Genomic DNA, 27,448 nt, shown 5'->3' with positions numbered 1-27,448 from the left:
GTCCGCCGGCACGCTTGAGTACTTCCGCAACCAGTGGGCGCCGCGGGGACTGGAGTGCATCATCAACCCAGACCACCAAATTTTAATTTGATTTGTTTAAGTTTTATTTGAACTTTTGTTAATTGACAGTCAATTTGTTTAAGCACCAACCAAAAGAGTGCACCAAACGCCAGACCATCTCCTCCCGGCCGGGAGATCCAGACCGCCGTCCGCCTCCTGCTGCCCGGGGAACTGGCCAAGCACGCCGGACCATCTCCTCCCGGCCGGGAGATCCAGACCGCCGTCCGCCTCCTGCTGCCCGGGGAACTGGCCAAGCACGCCGTCTCAGAGGGGACGAAAGCTGTCACCAAATACACCAGCTGCAAATAAAGCCTCTCGTTCCTCCCACCTTAAAAACTCAACCCAAAGGCTCTTTTCAGAGCCACTCACCAGATCCAGAAGGGACTATTTATTTTCATTTGACTAATGACATTTGAAATATGGACAGCATAAAGAACGAAACTCTGTAAAAAATGTTTTATCATCCTTTCTTTATTTAACCCTCTTTCATTTTTTGTCGTATGTTCAGATTTTGCTGGTGTGTTTTTGTAATACAGTATATCGTTAATTTAATATAGATTGAAATTTAACAAACATATAACAAAATGATGCATTGTCACTGCCCTGTTTTGTACAAAGCACTCATTTATAAGCGGGTCGCTGAAAAGCTAAAATGAAATTAAATCTGTCAATTCAGGAACCAGTAATTTTAAAGGATCAATTTGCCATAATTTACAATTTAATAATGAATTATTCAGTCTCACAGATGCCATTTTAATGATTATCCAGTCAAACAGACGCTATAATTTTAATTAAAATGATTATTCAGTCCCACAGATGACAATCTTTAGCAGTAATTATTATTATTTAGTCTCACAAATGCCATAGTTTTAATTATTATTCAGTCTCAGATACCATAATTTTAACGATCATTATTCAATCCCACAGATGCAATGATTTTAACAATAATGATTATTATTCAATCCCACAGATGCAATAATTTAAACAATAATGATTTTTTTCAATCCTACAGATGCAATAATTTAAACAATAATGATTATTATTCAATCCCACAGATGCAATAATTTAAACAATAATGATTATTATTCAATCCCACAGATGCAATGATTTAAACAATAATGATTATTATTCAGTCTCACAGATGCAATGATTTTAATAACTGGTTAATATTCAGTCCCACAGAGGGCCATCACTTTAACAATAACGAGTCTGAATCACAGACGAGCTCTTATTCTATAAGCCGCCTTTTTCGTTGGTGTCCGAGGTTGGAGCGGATTGAAAAGCGCGCCAATCAGAGGCAGAGATATAACAACAGAAAATGCTGGAAAAACTCAGCAAGTCAGGCAACATCCGTGGAGAGAAATTTGAGTTGACGTTTCGGGTTTGACCCTTCTTCAAAACTGGAGAGAAAAGGAACTAGATCGAAGGCAGGGCTGCGATCGGACAAAAGAATAAAAGAACCAAAAGAAGTAAAAGAGATTAGAAGCTAGATCAAACACGAGAAGGGAAACTGAAAGTAATGAAGATGAACAAGGTTGAAGAGCCAAACGGAGATCCCGTCGCAGAGAAGAGCAGAACTTCTTCAAGGTAGGCATTCCTAGAAGAGGTGTGGCAGTGAACCAAACACTAGTACGATAGCAAAATACTGCAGATGTTGGAAATCCGAAATAACAACAGAGGCAGAGATATGCCGGGTTTTCAGCCAATCAGAAGGCGCGGCTGGGCTGGGCTGGGCGGGGCCGGCGGCTGCTATAAAAGCCGCAGCCCGGAGCGGGGAGGAGCAGTTGGAGAACAGAGTTAGAGAGCAGTTCGCCCCCTGGGGGAAGGACAGCCGCCGCCCGCCCGGGGAGAAGGGACAGCAGTCGGCCGGCACCTTGGGCAACAAGGGCTCGCGGTGGGCGGGGCTATGACGTCACCCGCGCGCTGAGGCGGTTGAACGGCCGATCAGGAGCCACGTGACCCCGGAGCTGGCGGCGGCCTTTTAACACAGTGGGCGGGGGCCCCAGGCGTTGCGGGCTGCGATTGGTGAGCGCAGCTGTCAATCTACGAGTCGCAGCCAATAGCAAAGACGGACTCCGTGAGGGACTTTAAGCGCGGGCTGCGTGGCCGCAGTGCGCATGCTCGGTGCTGCTCGAAGTCCCCGGATGAGGCTCCGGTTTGAGGAAGGAGATAAAATGGCGGCGGGACTGAGGAACGGCGGATGGTGCGGTGAGTGTGGATCAGAGAACCTCCGACATTTACAGCAGCGCCGGCCTCTCTCAGGCAATCTCTGGGAACCTGGGGTCGAAGGGGCGGGCGAGAGAGAAAGATCAGAGAGAGTCCCATTGACTCAGATACACAGTGGTCCTGGAGATAGACTGGGGAGAAAGGTCAGAGAGAGTCCCATTGACTCAGATACACACTGGTCCTGGAGATGGACTGGGGAGAAAGGTCAGAGAGTCCCATTGACTCAGATACACACTGGTGCTGGAGATGGACTGGGGAGAAAGGTCAGAGTCCCATTGACTCAGATACACACTGGTCCTGGAGATAGACTGGGGAGAAAGGTCAGAGAGAGTCCCATTGACTCAGATACACACTGGTCCTGGAGATAGACTGGGGAGAAAGGTCAGAGAGAGTCCCATTGACTCAGATACACACTGGTCCTGGAGATAGACTGGGGAGAAAGGTCAGAGAGAGTCCCATTGACTCAGATACACACTGGTCCTGGAGATAGACTGGGGAGAAAGGTCAGCGAGAGGCCCATTGACTCAGATACACACTGGTCCTGGAGATGGACTGGGGAGAAAGGTCAGAGTCCCATTGACCCAGATACACACTGATCCTGGAGATGGACTGGGGAGAAAGGTCAGCGAGAGGCCCATTGACTCAGAGACACACTGGTTCCTCCCTCCCTTCCATTTCCTGATTTACAGCTATATCTGGGATGTTACTTGTATCCTCTATGGTGAAGACCGATACAAAATACCTGTACAATTCAACTGCCATCTCCTTATTTTCCATTATTAATTCCCTGACTCTCTATCGGACCAACACTCACTTTGTTAAATCTTTTCTTCAATAAATATCGATAGAAACTCTTACTATCTGTTTTTATATTTCTAGCTAGCTTTCTCTCGTACTCTAATTTTTCTCATTAATCTTTTAGTCACTCTTTGCTGTTTGTTATATTCTGTCCTATCTTCTGACCTGCCAGCCATCTTTGCGCAATTATATGCTTTTTCTTTAAGTTTGATACTATCATTAATTTTTTAGTTAACCATGGATTGTGGGTCCTCCCCTTGGAATTTCTCTTTGTTGTTGGAATGTATATATTCTGAAATATCCCCTTAAATGTCTGCCACTGCATCTCTATTGACCGATCCCTTAACCTAATTTGCCAGTTCACTTTAACTAGCTCTGCTTTCATGCCCTCGTAATTGCCCTTATTTAATTTTAAAATACTAGTCTTGGACCCACTCTTCTTTCCCTCAAACTGAAGGTAAAGTTCAATCATATTATGATCGCTGCTACCTAGGGGCTCCTTCACTATGAGGTCTTTAATCCTATCTCATTGCACAATACCAGGTCTAGTATAGCCTGCTCTCTGGTTGGCTCCAGAACGTGCTGTTGTAAGAAACTATCCTGAAAACATTCTATGAACTCCTCATTTAGGCTACCTTTGCCCATCTGATTTTTCTGGTCTCTATGTAGATTAAATCCCCCATGATTATTGCCATACCTTTCTGACAAGCTCCCATTATTTCTTCCTTTATACTCCATCCTGTGTGGTTACTGTTCGGGGGCCTGTACACCACTCCCACAAGTGACTTCTTGCCTTTATCATTTCTCATCTCTACCCAAACCGCTTCTACATCCTGGTTTCCTGAACTTGGGTCATCCCTCTCTATTGTGCTAATACCATCATTAATTAACAGAGCCACCCCTCCACCTTTTCCTAGCTTTCTGTCCTTCCTAGATGTCACGTACTCTTCAATATTCAGGTCCCAATCTATGTCATCCTGCAGCCATGTTTCTGTAATGGCTATCAGATCATACTTATTTATTCCTATTTGCGCCATCAGTTCACCTGTTTTGTTTTGAATGCTACGTGCATTCAGATGCAGAGCCTTTAGTTTTGTCCTTTTATTTTTGTAACCTCTAGCCTTAACTGTTGATTTACTCTTAGATTTGTCCTCTCTACCCCTTCCTGTCACGGTCTGTTTATCATTTCCCATATTAATACCTTTCTCTATTGCCTTGTCTCTACTCTTTGATTTACCACATCTTCCCAAATTTGATCCCTTGCCCCCACTATTTAGTTTAAAACCCTCTCTACCGCCCTAGTTATATGACTCGCCAGAACACTGGTCCCAGCACGGTTCAAGTGAAGACCGTCCCAATGACACAGATCTCACTTTCCCCAGTGTGGTGCCAGTGCCCCAGGAATCGAAACCCATTTCTCCCACACCAGTCTTTGAGCCACACATTCATCTGTCTAATTTGATTTACCCTATGCCAATTTGCTCGTGGCTCAGGTAATAATGCAGACATTATTACCCTTGAGGTTCTGCTTTTTAATTTAGCCCCTAGCTGCTCATAGTCTCTCAGCAGAACCGCTTTCCTAGTTCTAACTGTGTTGGTACCTACATGGACCATGGCCATTGGCTCCTCCCCCTCCCACTGCAAGTTCCTCTAGCCCAGAGCAGATATCCTGAACCCTGGCACCGGGCAGGCAACACCGCCATCTGGACTCTTGGCCGCAGAGAACTGTATCTATCGCCCTGACTATGCTATCCTTTATTACCACTATATTCCTATTAACTCCCCCCGCTTGAATCGCTTCCTGTGCCACGGTCAGTTTCCTCATCCACCCTGCAGCCACCGCTTTCATGCATACAGGCCGCAAGAACCTCAAACCTGTTGGACAATTGCAAAGGCTGAGGCTCCCCCACCTCCTGGGTCCCCATAGCTGCCTCACTTTTAATTTAATTTGAATGAATTAAAGGGTAAGGCATGGCAGGAGAGCTCTGTGCCGTCGTATGGTCTTCCTGCACTATGTGGGAAATCAGGGACACTTCCTGTGTCCCTGACGACCATGTGTGCGGGAAGTGTATCCAGCTGCAGCTACTGACAGACCGCATTGTGGTGCTGGAGCTGCGAGTGGATACATACTGGAGCATTCGCGATGCTGAGGATGTCGTGGATAGCACATTTAGGGAGTTGGTCACACCGCAGGTAAAGGCTGTACGGGCAGGAAGAGAATGGTTGACCACCAGGCAGAGTAGTAGGCGCAGGCAGGTAGTGCAGGGGTCCCCTGTGACTATCCCCCTCTCAAACAGATATACCGCTTTGGATATTGTTGGGGAGGATGGCTTATCGGGAAGGCAGCAGCAGCCAACTTCCTGGCACCGTGGGTGGTTCTGCTGCACAGGACGGGAGGAAAAAGAGTGGGAGAGCTATAGTAATAGGGGATTCTATTGTAAGGGGAACAGATAGGCGTTTCTGCGGCCACAAACGTGACTCCAGGATGGTATGTTGCCTCCTGGTGCAAGGGTCAAGGATGTCCCCAGAGTGGCTGCAGAACATTTTGGAAGGGGAGGGTGAACAGCCAGTTGTCGTGGTGCATATAGGTACCAACGATATAGGTACAAAACGGGATGAGGTCCTAAAAGATGAATATAGGGAGTTAGGAGGTAAATTTAAAAATAGGACCTCAAAGGTAGTAATCTCAGGATTGCTACCAGTGCCACGTGCTAATCAGAGTAGAAATAGAAGGATATTTCAGATGAATACGTGGCTAGAGGAATGGTGCAAGGGGGAGGGATTCAAATTCCTGGGACATTGGAACCGGTTCTGGGGGAGGTGGGACCAGTACAAAACTGACAGTTTGCACCTGGGCAGGACCGGGACCGATGTCCTTGGGGGAGTGTTTGCTAGTGCTGTGGGGGAGGGTTTAAACTAAAATGGCAGGGGGTTGGGAACCTGAGCAGGGAGACAGAGGAAAGGGAAACCAGGATAGAAGCAAAAGACAGGAAGGAGAAAAACAAAGGTGGCAGTCAGAGAAATCAAGGGTTTAAATCAAATATGGCCACAGTAAATAATAATTCTAAAAGGTCTAAGAGCGTTAAAAAAACAAGCCTGACGGCTTTGTGTCTTAATGCAAGGAGCATTCGTAATAAAGTGGATGAATTAGCTGCGCAAATAGAGGTAAACAGAATGATATGATTGGGATTATGGAAACATGGCTCCAGGGTGACCAAGGCTGGGAACTCAACATCCAGGGGTATTCAATATTCGGGAAAGAAAGGCAAAAAGGAAAAGGAGGTGGGGTAGCATTGCTGGTTAAAGAGCAGATTAACACAATTGTAAGGAAGGATATTAGCTCTGATGATGTGGAATCCTTATGGGTAGAATTGAGAAATACCAAGTGGCAGAAAACGTTAGTGGGAGTGGTATACAGAACCCCAAACAGTAATGCGGAGGTTGGAGATGGCATTAAACGGTAAATTAGAGATGCGTGGAATAAGGGCACAGCAGTTATCATGGGTGACTTTAATCTACATATAGATTGGGCTAACCAAATTAGTAACAATACTGTGGAGGAGGAATTCCTGGAGTGTATACGGGATGGTTTCCTGGACCAGTATGTCGAGGAACCAAGTTGAGATCAGGCCATCTTAGACTGGGTATTATGTAATAAGAAAGGATTAATTAGCAATTTTGTTGTGCGAGGCCCCTTGGGTCGGAGCGATCATCATAATATGATAGAATTCTTCATTAAGATGGAGAGTGAAGTAGTTGACTGAGACTAGGGTCCTGAATTTAAATAAAGGAAACTACGATGGTATGAGGCGCGAGTTGGGTAGGATAGATTGGGGAATGTCACTCAAAGGGTTGATGGTGAATAGGCAATTGCAAACATTCAAAGATGAACCGCATGGATGAACTACAGAATTTGTTCATCCCTGTTTGGCATAAAAATAAAACAAAAAAGTTGACTCAACCGTGGCTAATAAGGGAAATTAGGGATAGCGTAAGATCCAAGGAGAGGACATATAAATTGGCCAGAAAAAGCAGTAAACGTGAGGATTGGGAGCAGTTTCAGATTCAGCAAAGGAGGACAAAGGGATTAATTAAGAGGTGGAAAATGGAGTATGAGAGTAAGCTTGCAGGGAACATAAAAACTGACTGCAAAAGCTTCTATAGATATGTGAAGAGAAAAAGTTTGGTGAAGTCGAGCGTAGGTCCCTTGCAGTCAGAATCAGGGGAATTTATAATGGGGAACAAAGAAATGGCAGACCAATTAAATACATACAGGAAACTTTGGTTTATCCGGCGGTTGTATGTCCGTAAACCTCAATCTAACTGCAGAAATCAGCAGCCGTTTTGGTGAGGTTTTTTTTCTTCTAGCATTCTTTTAACAGGCAGGCTCTGGAAAGCATCTCTAGCTTAGCAACAGCTTCAGAGACGCTTCCAAGATACGGGCCGAGTGTTTACAAGCTGTTGCTCAGCAACAGTGTTTGTTGTCAGATACGGAGATGAAAACCTCCGTATCCTACAACATTAGCGCTGGTCTATCCGGAAGTTTGGATAGATCGGCAGCAGCTCGGTCCCGTCGGTGCCGGATATCGCGAAGTTTCCTGTACTTTGGTTCTGTCTTCACAAAGGAGGACACAAATAACCTCCCAGAGATGTCGGGGAACATAGGGTCTAATGAGAGGGAGGAACTGAAAGAAATCAGTATTTGTAGGGAAATTGTGTGAGGGAAATTGATGGGATTGAAGTCCAATAAATCCCCAGGGCCTGATAATCTACATCCTAGGGTACTTAAGGAAGTGGCCATAGAAATAGTCTATCTTCCAAAATTCAATAGACTTGAACAGTTCCCATGGATTGGAGGATAGCTAATATTACCCCACTATTCAAAAATGGTGGTAGAGAGAAAATGGGGAATTACAGACCGGTAAGCCTGACATCGGTAGTGGGGAAAATGCTAGAGTCCATTATAAAAGATGTAATGGCAGTTGGAAAACAGTGATAGGATCAGACAAAGTCAACATGGATTTACAAAAGGTAAATCGTGCTTGACTAATCTACTGGAATTTTTTGAGGATGTAACTGGTAAAATAGATGAGGGAGAACCAGTGGATGTGGTGTATTTGGACTTTCAGAAGGCTTTCGATAAGGTCTCGCATAAGAGATTAGCGTGTAAAGTTAAGGCACATGGGATTGGGGGCAAGGTACTGACTTGGATAGAGAACTGGTTGGCAGACAGGAAGCAAAGAGTTGGAATAAACGGGTCTTTTTCCGAGTGGCAGGCAGTGACTCGTGGGGTACCCCAGGGATCGGTCCTCGGACCCCAGCTATTCACAATATATATAAATGATCTAGACGAGGGGACGAGATGTAATATCTCCAAGTTTGCAGACGACACAAAGCTGGGTGGGCGTGTGTGCTGTGCGGAGGATGCCGAGAAAGCCCAGTATGATTTGGACAGGTTGGGTGATTAGGCAGAAGCATGGCAGATGCAGTATAATGTGGATAAATGCGAGGTTATCCACTTTGGTGGCAAAAACAGGAAGGCAGATTATTATCGGAACAGCAATAGATTGGGAGAAGGCGAAGTGCAACGAGACCTGGGTGTCCTTGTGCACCAGTCACTGAAGGTAAGCATGCAGGTGCAGCAGGCGGTTAAGAAGGCAAATGGTATGTTGGCCTTCGTAGCGAGAGGGTTCGAGTACAGGAACAAGGATGTTTGCTGCAGTTGTACAGGGCCTTGGTGAGACGTCACCTTGAGTATTGTGTGCAGTTTTGGTCACCTTATTTGAGGAAGGATGTTCTTGCCATGGAGGGAGTGCAGCGAAGATTCACCAGACTGATACCTGGGATGCCAGGAATGACGTATGAGGAGAGATTGTGTCGATTGGGCTTATACTCACTGGAGTTTAGAAGAATGAGAGGGGATCTCATTGAAACTTATAAAATTCTAACAGGACTGGACAGACTGGATGCAGGAAGGATGTTCCCGATGGTCGGGGAGTCCAGAACCAGGGGTCACAGTCTAAGGATAAGGGGTAAGCCATTTAGGACAGAAATGAGGAGGAATTTCTTCACCAGAGTGGTGAACCTGTGGAATTCTCTACCACAGAAGACAGTGGAGGCCAATTCATTAAATATATTCAAGAAGGAGTTAGCTATATTTCTTAAGGCTAAAGGGATCAAGGGATATGGGGAGAAGGCAGGGACAGGGTACTGAATTTGGATGATCAGCCTTGATCTCAATAAATGGTGGAACAGGCTCGAGGGGCCGAATGGCCTACTCCTGCTCCTATCTTCTATGTTTCACTCGCAGTCACATCCTCCTGTCCCTGACCACTGACCAAATCCAAAGACCCTATCCTAAGGGGTGTGACTGCCTCCTGGAATAATGTGTCCAGGTAACTTTCCCCCTCCCTGATGTATCGCAGTGTCCACAACTCGGCCTCCAGCTCCTCAACTCTGAGCCGAAGCTCCTCGAGCCGCAGACACTTATCACAGACGTGTTCGTCCTGGATCAGACTGGCGTCCAGGAGCTCCCACATACTGCAGTCGCAACACATCACCTGCCCTGCTATCTTTATTGAGTCTTAATTAATTTATTTTATAACCCTACTACACCCAATAAGATTTATTACTGCTAGTAATCTTTACTAATACTAATGAAACCGTACAGTTACTAAAACTTCCTGGGCTTTAAAAGATAAGTGTAAGAAGTCACACAACACCAGGTTATAGTCCAGTGAAGTCACCTGACGAAGGAGCAGCGCTCCGAAAGCTTGTGATTTCAAATAAAACTGTTGGAGTATAACCTGGTGTGTGACTTCGTACATTTGTCCACCCCAGTCCAACACCTGCATCTCCACACCATGGCTACTATTAAAAGATAAGAGAAGTGAGCAAAATACTCACCGACCAATCACTTACCCGTTTCCCTGTGATGTCACCTTTTATTTTTCTCCGAATGCGGTTGGGGGGTTTCACAGAGCTGAACTCCCACTGGTTCTCTGTCCCCTCGTGCAGCTTTTTAACTTCTGCTGTCCTGGAGGCTGAGAAAGATAGATAAAGGAGCACTTCCCTCCACTCCTCGCCTAACTCCCTTTCTCATCAAATGCACAGGTTTACAGTCGGTGTAAAGTTAAGGCACATGGGATTGGGGGCAAGGTACTGACTTGGACAGAGAACTGGTTGGCAGACAGAAAGCAAAGAGTTGGAATAAACAGGACTTTTTCTGAATCGCAGACAGTGACTAGTGGGGTACCGCAGGGATCGGTCCTAGGACCCCAGCTATTCACAATATATATTAATGATCTAGACGAGGGAACTAGATGTAATATCTCCAAATTTGCAAATGACACAAAGCTGGGTGGGCGTGTGTGCTGTGAGGAGGATGTCGAGAAACTCCAGGATGATTTGGACATGTTGGGTGATTGGACAGAAAATGGCAGATGCAATATAACGTGGATAAATGTGAGGTTGTCCACTTTGGTGGCAGAAACAGGAACGCAGATTATTATCTAAATGGCAATAGATTGGGAGAAGGGGAAGTGCAATGAGACCTGGGTGTCCTTGTGCACCAGTCGCTGAAGGTAAGCATGCAGGTGCAGCAGTCAGTTAAGAAGGCAAATGGTATGTTGGCCTTCGTAGCGAGAAGGTTTGAGTACAGGAACAAGGATGTCTTGCTGCAGTTGTACAGGGCCTTGGTGAGACCACATCTTGAGTATTGTGTGCAGTTTTGGTCGCCTTATCTGAGGAAGGATGTTCTTGCCGTGGAGGGAGTGCAGCGAAGATTCACCAGGCTGATACCTGGGATGGCAGGAATGACGTATGAGGAGAGATTGGGTCGATTGGGCTTGTACTTGCTGGAGTTTAGAAGAATGAGAGGGGATCTCATTGAAACTTATAAAATTCTAACAGGACTGGACAGACTAGATGCAGGAAGGATGTTCCCGATGGTCGGGGAGTCCAGAACCAGGGGTCACAGTCTAAGGATAAGGGGTAAGCCATTTAGGACAGAAATGAGGAGGAATTTCTTCACCCAGAGAGTGGTGAACCTGTGGAATTCTCTGCCACAGAGGGCGGTGGAGGCCAATTCATTAAATATATTCAAGAAGGAGTTGGATATATTTCTTAAGGCTAAAGGGATCAAGAGATATGGAGAGAAGGCAGGGACAGGGTACTGAATTTGGATGATCAGCCATGATCTCATTGAATGGCGGAGCAGGCTCGAGGGGCCGAATGGCCTGCTCCTGCTCCTATCTTCTATGTTTCTGTTCCAAGCTGCACTCCGTGACAAACGGCACTCAGTTGTGAATTACAATTCTGAACTGGACGCTGGATTTACTGAGTTATTTTCTATCAGTAAATCTATTTCTGAATTTTGCGATGGCAGTTGAATTAAATGATTATCATTTAAGTATAAACTGATAAAATGATACGTAAATCTTATATTTTCATGATTATTAGTAAAATTATTTTGTGTTGTCAGAGAAAAGATTCTTGTTGGTCCCATGATCCAGGTGTCTGGAGACATACAATTCGAGAACTAACAGATTCAGCTGGTTTAAGACAATCTGCTTTTCAGCGGTCACAGGGTGAATCTCCAACAATGCGACTATTGTATTGATGTATTTCTGTAGATGTGGCACTGCTTAATGTTCTGTACAGATTGAACTGACGGTGGATTCAGTAAACCCGCAGTGTCTGGTCTAGTGGTGTAAAAATCTGTTATTGGAATCGCAGCTTCATGGTTAGAAACACTGGCTGAATGTTCAGGGTTAATGTTCTTCACTAAACTCCGAACATGTGATGTTGGTTTTGTTATTTCTGTTTTCGGTTATTGTCGGTGAGTGATTTCCTCTGTTGTCAGGGTAACAATCTGTCAGATCTCAGTGCCAGAGGCCTTGGCTCCAATTTATATCTGAAAGTCTGTGAAACATTCAGTGTAAACTCCTGTCTATGTACTCGGCAGTCCAGGAGTAGGAACCTGTTGGTTCTGAGCAGTAGGGTATGTGGATACATATCATTGGTAAGACTTCCTCTTGCTATGGTTTAGTAACTTTCTTTTTTAAATTTGATAAACTCTGTCTCATTATATTTTTGAGTAGTGAATATTGTTCCACATGTTGTTCAGTTCTGGGCACCGCCCCTCAGGAGAGAGATGTTGGCCTTGGAGGGGATGCAGAGGGGATTCATCACCTGAGCTAAAATGGTTCAATTATTGCAAAGACTAGCCTTCTATTCCCTGGAACATAGAAGATCAAGGGGTCATCTAATTGAGGTGTTTAAGGGGAGCGATAGTGATACTCTCCTGCTGTGTTGCCGTCCCGTGCAGGCGCAGTGCTGGGCGGCGCGGGTTGATCGGTGAGTGTGGGTCAGACACCGGCTGGTTGCCCGGGTTACAGGGCCTGCTCTGTGACTGAGGGAACTCTGCTCCATTCAACACCTGGCCCGACAGCGGCTGCTCAGCCCCGAGTTTAGATCACAGCGAGTGAGGGAGGGTTACAGGGTCACCGCTCTAGTTAGTAACTCCACACAGAAAATGGCGCGTTTCAGTCTACAGGAGTGAGAATGCGGAAGTCTCAGTTCTAATGTTTTACATCACAAGGAGGGAGGGTAAAGTGCAACAGAACCGGTTTGTAATGGAGGGGAGATTCCTGTTAGCATCAGGTCCCGGGGAATGAGCTGACCTGACTCTCAATACAGGGGCTGGTCCGGGGGTGGAGGCTGCGGTGGGTTCATCAGGTCCCGGGGAATGCGCTGAACCGGCTGACAATACAGGGCCTGGTCCGGGGGTGGAGGGCACGGGGGGTTCATCAGCAGTTTGGACACACAATGGCGGATTTCTGCCCAGAGCAGTGAAAATGGGGGAGTCTCAGGAGGCCGGAATTTTACTGTGAGGAACATCTCCAAACTAAATACTCTGCCTTGAAACTGGGTTTGGCGAGAGGACGGAGTTATAGAATAGAAATACCAGTGAGATCAGACAGTGTGTAACCTGGGGAGAATGGGCCCAGTGAGATCAAACCGTGTGTTACCCGGGGAAAGATGGCCCCAGCTTCGGTTTGCCTAAAGCACAGGGAAATTGTACATTTCCATCCAGAACTTTGGTGATATGCTGGAAGCCCAGGCGGGCGGGGATCTGAGAAAAGGGACAACATCAGACAGAAGCACTCGGACCCAAACTTTTATTTTTATTAAGCGGCAGAAAAGTCTACATTACATTACTTCACACTATTCATGTTGTTATTTTCAGTCCTGCCATAATTAGATCTCCCGGTGAAAGACTGAGTGATTGAGAAAGGTCCACAGCTGAGAGTAAACAGGGATTGCAGACTGAGGAACGACAGCAGGTAAACCAGCACAGGATTGTGAGAGCACCAACTGCAGAGAACTCTTCCGATTCAAAGAGCTTCCAGAGATCGACTGGGGGAAAAGGTAAGAGACAGTCCCATTGACTCAGATACACACTGGTCCTGGAGATGGACCCTCCCGCACTCACCCCCCTCCCGCGCTAGCCACCCCCCCCCCCCCCATCCGCGCTGGCCCCCCCCCCCCCCATCCGCGCTGGGCCCCCCCCCCCCATATCCGCGCTGGCCCCCCCCCCCCCCCCATCCGCGCTGGCCCCCCCCCCCCCATATCCGCGCTGGCCCCCCCCCCCCCATATCCGCGCTGGCCCCCCCCCCCCATATCCGCGCTGGCCCCCCCCCCCCCCATATCCGCGCTGGCCCCCCCCCCCCCCATATCCGCGCTGGCCCCCCCCCCCCCATATCCGCCGCTGGCCCCCCCCCCCCCATCCGCGCTGGCCCCCTCCCCCCCCCCCCCCCCCCCCCCCCCATCCCGCGCTGGCCCCCCCCCTCCCGCGCTGGCCCCCCCCCCTCCCGCGCTGGCCCCCCCCCTCCCGCGCTGGCCCCCCCCCTCCCGCGCTGGCCCCCCCCCCCTCCCGCGCTGGCCCCCCCCCCTCCCGCGCTGGCCCCCCCCCCCTCCCGCGCTGGCCCCCCCCCCTCCCGCGCTGGCCCCCCCCCTCCCGCGCTGGCCCCCCCCCCTCCCGCGCTGGCCCCCCCCCCTCCCGCGCTGGCCCCCCCCCTCCCGCGCTGGCCCCCCCCCCTCCCGCGCTGGCCCCCCCCTCCCGCGCTGGCCCCCCCCCTCCCGCGCTGGCCCCCCCCCTCCCGCGCTGGCCCCCCCCCTCCCGCGCTGGCCCCCCCCCTCCCGCGCTGGCCCCCCCCCTCCCGCGCTGGCCCCCCCCCTCCCGCGCTGGCCCCCCCCCTCCCGCGCTGGCCCCCCCCCCTCCCGCGCTGGCCCCCCCCCCTCCCGCGCTGGCCCCCCCCCCTCCCGCGCTGGCCCCCCCCTCCCGCGCTGGCCCCCCCCCCTCCCGCGCTGGCCCCCCCCCCCTCCCGCGCTGGCCCCCCCCCCTCCCGCGCTGGCCCCCCCCCTCCCGCGCTGGCCCCCCCCCCCCCCCCCCCGCGCTGGCCCCCCCCCCTCCCGCGCTGGCCCCCCCCCCCCTCCCGCGCTGGCCCCCCCCCCTCCCGCGCTGGCCCCCCCCCCTCCCGCGCTGGCCCCCCCCCTCCCCGCGCTGGCCCCCCCCCCCCTCCCGCGCTGGCCCCCCCCCCCTCCCGCGCTGGCCCCCCCCCCCCTCCCGCGCTGGCCCCCCCCCCCCGCGCTGGCCCCCCCCCCCTCCCGCGCTGGCCCCCCCCCCTCCCGCGCTGGGCCCCCCCCCCCTCCCGCGCTGGCCCCCCCCCCCTCCCGCGCTGGCCCCCCCCCCTCCCGCGCTGGCCCCCCCCCTCCCGCGCTGGCCCCCCCCCTCCCGCGCTGGCCCCCCCCCTCCCGCGCTGGCCCCCCCCCCCCCCCGCGCTGGCCCCCCCCCCCCCCCCGCGCTGGCCCCCCCCCCCCCCGCGCTGGCCCCCCCCCCGCGCTGGCCCCCCCCTCCCGCGCTGGCCCCCCCCTCCCGCGCTGGCCCCCTCCCTCCCGCGCTGGCCCCCCCCCTCCCGCGCTGGCGCCCCCCCCCCGCTCTGGCCCTGCCCCTTGGCCTTCTTTACAGAGGCTGGTGTCGGGAGCAGTGAGACCGGAGACCCAGTGAGTATTTAAACTCACTTTCGTGGGCTTTCTTTACAGAGGCTGGTTTCGGGAGCAGTGAGACAGGGTTAAATTCTGCGGTTTATATTTTCTTGCGTCTCTGCGGTGGAGTGGGGACAGTTGGTAAATAAGCACCCTAGAGTATATCTTTAACTGGTGGTATTGAATTAATTTAAATTAATTAAAGGGGTAAGTCATGCCAGGAGAGCCCAGCCCCGTGTTATGCTCCTCTTGCTCTATGTGGGAATTCAGGGACGCTGCCAGTGTCCCTGATGACCACGTGTGCCAGAAATGCATCCAGCTGCAGCTACTAACGGGCCGTATTGAGGCACTGGAGCTGCGGATGGATGGGTTGTGGAGCATTCACGATGCTGAGAGGGTCGTGGATTACACGTTTGAGTTGGCCACGCCGCAGGGTCGGGCTGCACAGGCAGAAGGGAAATGGGTGACCACCAGGCGGAGCAATAGAAGCAGGCAGGTAGTGCAGGGGACCCCTGTGGCCATCCCCCTTTCAAACAGCTATACCAATTTGGATACTGTTGAGGGGGATGACTCACCAGGGGAAGGCAGCAGCAGCCAACTTCCTGGCACCAGGGGTGCTTCTGCTGCTCAGGAAGGGAGGAAAAAGAGTGGGAGAGCAATAGTGGTAGGGGATTCTATCGTAAGGGGAACAGATAGGCGTTTCTGTGGCCATAGACGTGACTCCAGGATGGTTTGTTGCCTCCCTGGTGCCAGGGTCAAGGATGTCACTGAACGGCTGCAGGGCATTCTGAAGGGGGAGGGTGAACAGGCAGAGGCCGTGGTTCACATTGGGACCAACGACATAGGTAGGAAGAGGGATGATCCTGCAGCAAGAATTTAGGGAGCTAGGTAGCAGATTAAAGAGTAGGACCTCAAAGGTTGTAATCTCTGGATTACTCCTGGTGCCACGTGCTAGTGATTATAGGAATAGGAGGAGATGAATGCGTGGCTAAAGAGTTGGTGCAGGAGGGAGGGCTTTAGTTTCCTGGATCACTGGGTGTTCGATCGGGTAATTAATTTCAGTGGACCACACTGATCTGAGGTCAACACACTAAAATAAAAGTTTGCGAGCCCGGTGGTAAGTTTTAAATAGTCGATTTATTGCATCACTTGATTTACACTGTTTGACTTCCTTCATCCGACTAACATCATATTCAAAATGGCTGTTTTTTATACAGCAGCAGATGTACCCACCCCTTTATTACCATTGGCTCAGCAGCATGCATGCAGAGCTATTGTTGGTTCAACTACATCACACTGATTGGATCTCTGATACATCAATCATTCCTTTGTTCTCTAAGCAGAATCATCACTTTCAGTTTTAAGCTAAGATCAGCACTTTCACAGTTTAAGCTAAATCAGCATTTTCATTGTTCTGTTTTTAAGTCAGCCGATGTGAGTTACCAGCTGTGATTGGATCTGATACATCACACCATCCTTTGGCATGTGGTCAGCTTAAGCATAATCTGATTTCTTTAAATCATTAGATTTTAATCATATTCAAATCTGTTATTTTAAAATATACCTAACACTCTCTTTCCCTCCCCCCCCCCCCCCCCCACTTTGATTCTTTCAAACATTGAATCATAAAAATAAAGTCAGATTACAAATATAATCAATCATTGCTGTGTTTTGCCACTGTCCGGATCAGTGGCTTTTGCACAAATTTACATCAACCAGGATTTTACGTGGCCACAGTAAAAGCCTGGCTTTAATAAGTTAATTGATTTCATGATCTTAAATTAATTAGTGCATCTTAAAAAGTGGGAGGAACTCCCCTCAGCTTATGGCTTTGAAAAATACATTCAGGTAAAAAGGTACAAAACAATCTAGCAACTAAATATAACATGCCTCTTTAAGATGTAAAAACGGTCTGCGGCGACCTGCAAGGCGTCTTGGCCGCGGGGCAGCAGCCGCCTGGTGGCAAGCACATTTAATCAACAGAAACACACAATTTGATCCCCATCCTATTGTACAAGGCCTCCCTCTTATCTTTCTGAGGAGTGTTTTGTCAAGATTCTTCAACGGCATTTTATGGCTTCGTGGCTCCTTGTTATCTAGCAGGTGCTATCCTCCCTGTTTCCTTGCATTTTACCATTCCCTTATCATTTCTATGTTTGTCTTTTGATGCTTGATATTCGACCTTGCTGGCATATATGCTATCTTTTTCCGCTTGCCTGTTGTCAGTCCCTGGTCTAAGAATTAAAACCCATCTTTGAATCTAACAGCTATTTCTTGCAATTCCCTTCTTTGAGAAGGAAATATCCTTATTGATTTCTCACAATCGGCTCTTGACTAATCTAGCTAGCTCTTATTGCACTCTCAACTTGGGCGTTAGTTAGTAGGGAGTCTTAAAGATTTCTCCCTTCCTTACAGTCCATTCCTTTGAGGGGGAGGAGCAACCTCTGACCCCTTACTCAAATTCAATTCACTGTTCCGGTGTTCCAATTCTGCCCCGCCTGGGGAATCCTCTGTTTCTTCTATCTTTCCTGATGTTACCCCGCCTGGGGTCTCCTCTACATTACTTCGGATCTTCTCTTTTGGTGTGCTCAATTAATTTGTTAGTGCTTGTCAGTCATGGGCATGAGTACCCAATTGGCTTATGTATCAAAGTCTTACTCCACACGTTACATATATCAAATACACTATCATTACAAGTTGGATAGCTACCAGAGCATGTGAAATAATACGAACCTAAGGGTGTGCTGATGTATTAAGCCCAATATCCCACCAGTGTGAGTTGTCCCCTATGCTGTCAATTTCAATATCCTCGAGTTGTCTTGCTCCAAAACATAAAAATGCTTTAGGGAGGAGTTCAGTCGCATCATGAGCTCACTGAAACCCACAAACAACAGGGGAATGTCGTATTCGAATTGTGCCACATAATTGTGTAGCTCATACTTAAAAATGTGTTGGTTGATGGGACAGGTCCTGTTAGACCCGTAAAGCATGGTAATTGCAGTAGTAGTGACACAGGAGGCACCACCAAAACCACCTCATACTGGGTTCGTACTGGTTTTTCCCACACTCTGTTACCTACAAAACACAATTATTACAGTCACAGTTAAATTCAGTATTACAATCATTTCAAGCGACATTACAGTTTAACATCTAATCAACAAATCATGGATTTAAAAGATTCTCCAGATCTCTTTTACTCGTATCCATCTTGTGGATAATTCTTATTAAACATGATTTCTCCTTAGCCCTCAATTGTCCCAATCCAGATTCCATGTAACTCTCCACTTCAACTTCAATTTCAATCCCTCTAACAGGTACCAGTGTGTTTAAATCTATTCTGATTGTTTCATCAATTAGATAGTTTCTCGATGGAGTATGTGTCCATGCTTTAAAAGTTGTCTCGCTCTCCTGAGCCACATTAACCATTTCATGCCTTGCTGTTGTCAAGTAACTGAGCATGTCTGAGACCCGTTCTTCAGTGTAAACTCACCACACATTCCTGGATGGTAATTACTTCATACGTAACAAATCACAGTTACACACTCATACCGGTATCTCACTATCATGTCGCCCATACCGTCCGATACAAGCCTTTCTCGGGCTTTCAGGTATCTTATCGAAAGATTGTAGTCGTCTAATGGCTGAATACTTCTTCAGGGTCTTACTTGCTGCTATTTAAGCTTTGACCTGAGCTCTTGGCCCTCTGCCTGTAATCTGGCCACTTCAGCCTGCTTGATTTCAAGCTGATTTTTAGCAGTAACTAGCTCTACATTAATCTCTTCCATTTCTTTCTCCTGAAGTGCTCTTTCCTGTAGTTGTGCTTTCACTAATGCGGTTTTCTCAGCTATTAGGCTCTCTAAAAGCATAATCTGTTGCTTAAAGTTATTCTCAAGATTCAACTTTTCTTTTTCCACGGTCTCTATTGTTGCCTGACTTTTCTCAATGTTTTCCGAAAACTGCTTTAACCTGTCAACTTTTTCAAGTAAAGCATCTTCCTTCTCAGCTAGAAGGGAGGCAAGAGAATTTTCATTCTGCTTTGACTTCATTAATTTATTCTCCAAGTCTGAAACCAGTTCTTCCTTGGTCTGGCAATCTACCTGGAGATTTAGTAAGCGGTCGTTCAAATTATTTTCTTCTTGTTTCAGATCATCGAGTTCAGACTGATTTTTTTTCAGTTTTGTTTCTGCTCTTTTAAACTGCCTGAGAGCATTTTGCAAGTTCTCATTCAGTAGTGTAATTCTCCTGTTTCAATCTTACACTCTCAATCACTTTCCTTTAATTACATGTGGGATATGTGCATTCCATCCTTCACTACCCCAATATTCTGTATTCGGTGCACCTCTCGTCCTTGGGCTTAGGGTGCCATTACGGTATTACCAATACCAACCCTAGGAGCCCATTCAGTAGTGCCTTGGGCTTGGGGTGCTTAGGGTGCCATTACGGTATTACCAATACCAACCCTAGGAGCCCATTCAGTAGTGCCTTGGGCTTGGGGTGCCATTATGGTATTACCAATACCAACCCTAGGAGCCCATTCAGTAGTGCCTTGGGCTTAGGGTGCCATTACGGTATTACCAATACCAACCCTAGGAGCCCATCCAGTAGTGTAATTCTCCTGCTTCAATCTTACACTCTCAATCACTTTCCTTTAATTACATGTGGGATATGTGCATTCCGTCCTTCACTACCCCAATATTCTGTATTCGGTACACCTCTCGTCCTTGGGCTTGGGGTGCCATTACCGGTATTACCAATACCAACCCTAGGAGCCCATTCAGTAGTGCCTTGGGCTTGGGGTGCCATTACGGTATTACCAATACCAACCCTAGGAGCCCATTAACACCACGTAGGTAAAGCCGTTTCGGTTAAATCTAGCGCTACCAGTACAAGTTCATGTTGCACATTATCATGCAATTAGTTTACAAGATAACTTCCATTTATCAAATCATGATTTTCTTTCTATCACTGTGGGGAAATATTAACTTTAAAATTAAGAAACTTAAATTTAATAATGTCCCATATCTTTAAATTTCATACTAAAATTGTTGCTTGGTGAACTTAAACAGCTGCCAGTGGAAAGGGTTAACTCCTTTGCAGGTTTTTAAGAAGGTGGAGCAAAACATTATCAGGCGCAATTGCGTCACTTCACGTAAATTTAAAAAAAAAAAAACTTTCCTGATCGAAAAAGACAGTTGTGTTTTCACACTTTAACTAAACACGAACAGAACAGATAAAACAGAACAAAATGGCACATTCTTGCAGAAAACAGTAAATTACATCATATTTCTTATTGTCCTTTTTTCAGATGTCTTTCCAAAATACTGTAAAAACATTGAATATAACTGGAGAAAAATTAGTTTTTCACATTTAAACAAATCAAATCAAACTGCTTTAGAAGATTTCACCATAGCAACCGCGACTCCAAGGTTAAATCTTAGACTGAAACTTAATGTAACCTTGTACAGTTTGCACTGCAAGTACAAAAATCTATCGCAATCTTTTGTTAAGCAAACTTTTTGTTGCTCTTCTCAGTTTTTACACACCAGCTTAACTTAAATTAGTTCAAAGGTTTTTTTTCGATTCTTGGGGCACAATCTTATTCGCACATTCTTAAAACTTCCAAAATCCAAGACAAGACAAAAGATTTAAACGCTTTTAACACAGAAGTGGGTGGAGCTAAAACACACATAACAGAATCTTTCTTTTAAAGAACATCTAATCAGACAAAAGAAATACTGTAACTTCTTAAACATTCATAGTCATTTTTTAAGGTTCCTTTCACTCAGCAAATCTTGTGTTTTATTTGTCTCAGCACAGATGTTAATAACTTCCATGTCAGTAAAACTTTAAGTTTCTCTTTTTATCCTCTTTTTCCATCGGCGTCTCAGCATTTCCTGGCTTTCCAAATCCCTGTTTTTTTCCTTCCTTTGCTGAGTTCTCAGATTGGTTAGCCTGCAAATGAGATCTTTTTCCTTCTTTATCTCTCCTGTGTTCAGCCCCGAGTGTTCCAACCAGTTAGTTTTAAATCTCCCGTCGTACTCTAACACTTCCTCCGTCCCTTTCTGTCGACAGGCTATGATCTTTCCCCAATCCGTTTTTGCAGGGCTAATCACTTGTAACCACTGTTGGATCGCATCCCATCCGGCATCTAATTCTTGCTCATCATTTCCCAGGCCAGTCTTTGCTGTGTAACATATTTCCCTCTCTCCTGGGTATCATTACAATCAGAATTTGGACTCCGTCCCACGGGTGGAATTGTTTTTTACAGTCCTGAACTTCACCTTTAAGTTTTTTACCTTCCACTTCTGACTTTTCAAGCTCATTTATTTTCTTTTTCAATTGTTCATAAATCGCATCATTTTGCTCTTTTGCATTGGTCAAATCGTGATTATGTTGGGATTGTGTCTTAATCTCATTTTGCTGTCGGATCTGGCCCATAACTGCCAAGGACCATCTGATCCGTCTTTTATCTTTCATACGGGTCGTTTTTCCCCAGACCCTCTTTGTCATCCAAAGACCACTGTTCAGAGGAGGTACCGTACTTTTGTTCGATTTCGAACCAGGTTTTAGGTAAGTCAAACTGTAATTCTATATAGTCTTTCAACTCCCACAGAATTTCGTCTTCTGAAATCTCAGGTGGGGCACGCCCCCCTTTAATAGTTGTAGGTTTATCGAGTGGTGCCATAATATCAATTTCTTTACTTGGGGGTCTCAAGTCGTAGGCTTTTCAGCCGAGTCAGTAAGTTAGAGCTCTATAGGGGAGCTCGAGCCATCTTACCACCCAGAGGGTTCGCTACCCAGGAGGTTTGCAGAGTCACGTGGAGGGGAGATGACTAGACAACCAACCGAGGACTTTTATAACGAGGAGTCCTTACCTCCGATATAGGTCTGGTGTCTCAGATTCTGTCTCTTCCTTCAGCGACCCTGCTCGCAGCGCCAAATTGTTAGATCAAGGTAATTTCAGTGGACCACACTGATCTGAGGTCAACACACTAAAATAAAAGTTTGCGAGTCCGGTGGTAAGTTTTAAATAGTCGATTTATTGCATCACTTGATTTACACTGTTTGACTTCCTTCAGCAACTAACAAGCATGTTCAAAATGGCTGGCTTTATACAGCAGTAGATGTACCCGCCCCCTTTATTACCATTGGCTCAGCAGCATGCATACAGAGCTATGGTTGGTTCAGCTACATCGCACTGATTGGATCTCTGATACATCACTCATTCCTTTGTTCTCCAGTTAGGCTAAATCGGCACTTTCAGTATTAAGCTTAGATCAGCACTTTCAGTATTAAGCTTAAATCAGCACTTTCAGTATTAAGCTTAATCAGCACTTTCATTGTTCATAGTTTAATCATATTAAAATCTATGTTATTAAAATGAATATATATATATATATATATATATATATATATATTCCCTAACACCGATCCTGTCACTGTTTTCCAAGTGCTCTGCTATTACATCTTTTCTAATGGACTCTAGCATTTTTCCCAGTACTGATGTCAGGCTTACCGGGCTATAATTCCCCGTTTTCTCTCTACCGCCTTTTTTGAAAAGTGGGGTAACATTAGCTACCCTTCAATCCATGGGAACTGTTCCAGAGTCTATAGAATTTTGGAAGATGACCAGCAATGCATCTACTATTTCTTTGTTCCCCATTATAAATTCCCCTGATTCTGACTGCAAGGGACCTATGCTTGACTTCACCAATCTTTTTCTCTTCACATATATATATATAGAAGCTTTTAAAGTCAGTTTTTATGTTCCCTGCAAGCTTCCTCTCATAATCTATTTCCCCCCTCTTAATTAATCCCTTTGTCCTCCTTTGCTGAATCCTAAACTGCTCCCAATCCGCAGGTTTGCTGCTTTTTCTGGCCAATTTATGTCCTCTCCTTGGATCGTATGCTATTCCTAATTTCCCTTGTTAGCCACAGTTGATTCACCTTTTTTGTTTTATTTTTATGCCAAACACAGATGAACAAATTCTGTAGTTCATCCATGCGATCTTTGAATGTTTGCCATTGCCTATCCACCGTCAACCCTTTGAGTAACATTCCCCAATTAATCCTACCCAACTCGCGCCTCATACTATCGTAGTTTCCTTTATTTAAATTCTGAACCCTAGTCTCTGAGTCAAATACTTCACTCTCCATCTTAATGAAGAATTCGATCATCATATGATCGCTACGCCCCAAGGGGCCTCGCACAACAAGATTGTTAATTATTCCTTTCTCATTACATAATACCCAGTCTAAGATGGCCTGATCTCTAGTTGGCTCCTTGACATATTGGTCCAGGAAACCATCCTGTATACACTCCAGGAATTCCTCCTCCATAGTATTGTTACTAATTTGGTTAGCCCAATCTATATGTAGATTAAAGTCACCCATGATAACTGCTGTGCCCTTATTGCACGTGTCTCTAATTTCCCGTTTAATGCCATCCCCAACCTTAACATTACTGTTTGGGGGTCTGTATACAACTCCCACTAACGTTTTCTGTCCCTTGGTATTTCTCAGCTCTACCCATACAGATTCCACATCATCAGCGCTAATATCCTTCCTTACTATTGTGTTAATCTCTTTAACCAGCAATGCTACCCCACCTCCTTTTCCTTTTTGCCTGTCTTTCCTGAATATTGAATACCCCTGGATGTTGAGTTCCCAGCCCTGGTCACCCTGGAGCCATGTTTCCCTAATCCCTATCATATCATACCTCAATGGCTTTGGTCTTCTCGATATTTAACTGGAGAACATTTCTGCTAATCCAGAACTGGATGTCGGACAAGCAGTCTGACCATTTAGAGACAGTGGAGGGGTTGAGAGAAGTGGTAGTGATGTAGAGCTGGGTGTCGTCGGCGTACATGTGGAAACTGTGGGGGGGGGGAAATGGAATTAAACTTAATCTTCAGAAAACAGAGAGACTGTTCAAGAAAGCCTGAAGTCTCTCAAAATGGACAGGTTCACAGTACAGAAGTCTACACCAACAACAAGAAGTATTTATATTGCGCCTTTAAAATAGTAAAACGTCACAAGGTGCTTAACAGGAGTTTTAGAAGACAAAAAATTTGACACCGAGCCACATAAGGAGATATTAGGGGAGATGGCCAAAAGCTTGGTCACAGAGGTGGGTTTTAAGGAGCATCTTAAAGGAGGAAAGAGAGGCGGAGAGGTTTAGGGAGGGAATTCTAGAGCTTAGGGCCCAGGCAGCTAAAGGCACGGCCGCCAATGGTGGAGCGATTAAAAATCAGGGATGCTCAAGAGGCCAGAATTGGAGGAGTGCAGAGATCTTTTTTGGGGGGTGGTGGCTGGAGGAGATTGCAGAGATGGGGAGGTGGGTGAGGCCATGGAGGGATTTGCGCCAGGATGAGAATTTTGAAATCGATTGTACGAACAGTTCTCCACCCATTGTTAACCAATTTTCAATCCATGCCAGTATATTACCCCCAATCCCATTGCCTTAATTTTGCACACTAACCTCTTTTTATGTGGGACTTTATCAAAGGCCTTCTGAAAATCCAAATACACCACATCCACCGGTTCTCCATTATCTATTCTACCAGTTACATCCTCAAAAGGCTCCAGTAGGTTTGTCAAACACGATTTCCCTTTCATAAATCCGTGCTGACTTTGTCTGATCCCGTTGATATTTTCTAAGTGTCCTGTTATCACATCCTTTATAATAGACTCTTTAGCATTTTCCCTACTACTGATGGTAGGCTAACCAACTTGTGCAGCAGCTGGGGCCTGAAAATCAGCTTCACTGCCCCTGGGCTGGGAAAGGGGGACATGAGGCAACATTCTCCCTCTTACCCCTTTCTACACTCCTTTTACAGGGTTTTAGAAGTGGAGCATTTACAGACGGGAAGCCCAGACCAAACATCACGTCAGGGTCTGACAGAGTCGCTCGATTCATCAGGACCTGTATATCATCAGCCTTTGCACATGGAAGGAGAAAGCAGCGATCACAGTGCGGACAAACCACACACGTGTTCCGTGCGTGGACTGTGATTCAGCCGATCACCTGACCTGTCGAGACACGTGCACCGTCATACCAGGGAGAAACCGGGTAAAGGTGGGGACGGCGGGAATGGATTCAGTTCCCCGTCTACATCAGAAGTTCATCCGCACAGTCACCCTGGGGACGGTCTGTTCACCTGCTCCGTGTTTGGGAAGGAATACACTCGCACATCCCACCTGCTGAGACACCAGCTTGTCCACACTGATGAGAGACCGTTTCAATGTTCTGACTGTGGGAAGAGGTTTAAAAGCTCCACGAATCTGATGACACACCAGCGGTCTCACACTGGAGAGAGACTGTTCATCTGCTCTGTGTGTGGGAAGGGTTTCACTGTGTCATCCAACCTGCTGCAATGTGAGCAAGTTCACACTGGAGAGAGGCCTTTCTCCTGCTGTGAGTGTGGGAAACATTTCACTCAGTCATCCACCCTGCAGATACAGCAGCGAGTTCACACTGGGGCGAGGCCGTTTAAATGTTCCGACTGTGGGAAGAGCTTTAAATACCCCGGGGACCTGAAGCAACACCAGCTTGCTCACACTGATGAGAGGCCGTTTAAATGTTCCGATTGTGGGAAGAGCTTTAAAAACTCAGGGAATCTGACCAGACACCAACGAGCTCACACTGATGAGAGAGCATTTAAATGTTCCGACTGTGGGAAGAGCTTTAAAAGCTCCGGGGAGCTGACCAGCCACCAGCTTGCTCACACTGATGAGCGAGCGTTTCAATGTTCTGACTGTGGGAAGAGCTTTAAAAGACCTGGGGTTCTGACCAGACACCAGCGAGTTCACACTGGGGAGGGTCTGTTTACTTGCTCCATGTGTGGAAAGGGATTCACTGAGTCAACTACCTTGCTGAGACACCAGCTTGTTCACACTGATGAGAGACCCTTTAAATGTTCTGACTGTGGGAAGAACTTTAAATGCTCCGGGCATCTGAAGCAACACCAGCAAGTTCACACTGTTCTGTAGTGCAGGGCCCTGCAGACAGCTGGGTGACATGAACATGGAATGGATGAATGTTTTATAAATTCCTGTACTATTGCTTAATCTTTCAAACTGTTGTGCTGATGATTCCCTTGATTTGACTGTTCATGTAATTTTTTTCCCTTATCACAGGCAATTGCCTATTAAAAGTCAACCATGTGCCCGCACAACCAATAAAACGTGTAACATAACAAAAAAAGGTTTAAAGGGAACTTAACAAATGAAATTAAAATTCTATTTTCGGTGGTGATGATGCACGCCAGTCCCTCCGGTACCCACCGGTTGTGGAAGGCCTCGAGTGCGCCGGTGGACTGTTCATGTTATCACATAGAATAGGTCGACAAGTAAAGGCACAACGTCTGGGTGTGAATCTAATAATAACCTCACGGACCGTATAGGTGTGATACCCAGACGGGCTTGTGGTTATGGTCTGGTCACAGATGGACTAAATCCCCTTTACTCACCTCTACAACAGGAGATGGAGATTCACAATCTGCACAGGGTGGGGAAGGAACCTCGGAACAGGACGAGGCCATTCAGCCCCTCGAGCCTATTCCGCCATTCAATCAGATCACGGCTAATCCGTATCTCACTCCATCTACCCGCCTTGGTTCTGTAATCCTCACCACCCATACCCAACAAATTCTATCATTCTCCATTTGATATTTTCAGTTGACCCCCAGTCTCAACAGCTTTTTGTGGGAGTGTGATTGAGATTTCCACTACCCTGTGTGTGAAGAAGTGCTTCTTGACATCACCCCTGAAGGGCTTAGCTCTAATTTTAAGGTTGTGCCCCCTTGTTCTGGACTCCCCACAGCTCCACCAGAGGAAATAGTTTCTCTCTCGACCCTATCAACTCCTTTAGTCATCTTAAACACCTCATTAGATCACCCCTGAATCTCCTATACTCGAGGGAATACCGGCCCAGTCTGTGCAACCTGGCCTCATAACTTAACCCTTTCAGCTCCGGTATCATTCTGGTAAATCTGTGCTGCGTCCCTCCACGGCCAGTATATCCTTCCTGAGGGGCGGGGCCCAGAACGGAACAGGAGGGCAAAAGAAAATGCTGGAAGTACTCAGCAGGCCAGGCAGCATCCGTGGAGAGAGAAACAGAGTTAACGTTTCAGGTCTGGGACCCTTCATCAGAACTGGAAAAAGCTGGAGATGTAACAGATATTAAGCAGGTGCAGAGACGGCAGGGGGGGGGGGAGTTAGGAGGGGAGGAAGGAATTGAAAGAACATCCTGTACTTTTGTAAGAGGCAGGAAAGATTAAAAGTTGCAAATGGGAGTGGCAAAAATCATACGAGA

The 27,448-nt window shown here is 47.2% G+C and overlaps 1 protein-coding gene across 3 annotated transcripts; it reads left to right on the top strand.

The window, feature by feature from the left end:
- Positions 1–1,860: 1,860 nt before the first annotated feature.
- Positions 1,861–27,037, top strand: LOC147091876 (uncharacterized). 3 transcript variants are annotated; one of them, XM_085976904.1, is made up of 3 exons: positions 1,861–2,268; positions 13,334–13,515; positions 24,972–27,037. In XM_085976904.1, exon 3 carries the CDS (start codon positions 25,420–25,422, stop codon positions 26,122–26,124), a length of 705 nt encoding a protein of 234 aa, XP_085833030.1. In that variant the 5' UTR covers positions 1,861–2,268; positions 13,334–13,515; positions 24,972–25,419; the 3' UTR covers positions 26,125–27,037. The 3 variants fall into 3 exon arrangements, with proteins under 3 accessions (XP_085833030.1, XP_085833031.1, XP_085833032.1); XM_085976905.1 differs by lacking the exon at positions 13,334–13,515; XM_085976906.1 differs by lacking the exons at positions 1,861–2,268; positions 13,334–13,515 and adding an exon at positions 21,627–21,702.
- Positions 27,038–27,448: the final 411 nt, after the last annotated feature.

This window comes from Somniosus microcephalus, unplaced genomic scaffold (genome assembly GCF_052327205.1).
Source record: "Somniosus microcephalus isolate GS21.2 unplaced genomic scaffold, FLI_Smic_1.0 unresolved_chr3, whole genome shotgun sequence".
Lineage (NCBI taxonomy): Eukaryota > Metazoa > Chordata > Chondrichthyes > Squaliformes > Somniosidae > Somniosus > Somniosus microcephalus.
This window is presented reverse-complemented; position numbering and strand designations above follow the sequence as displayed.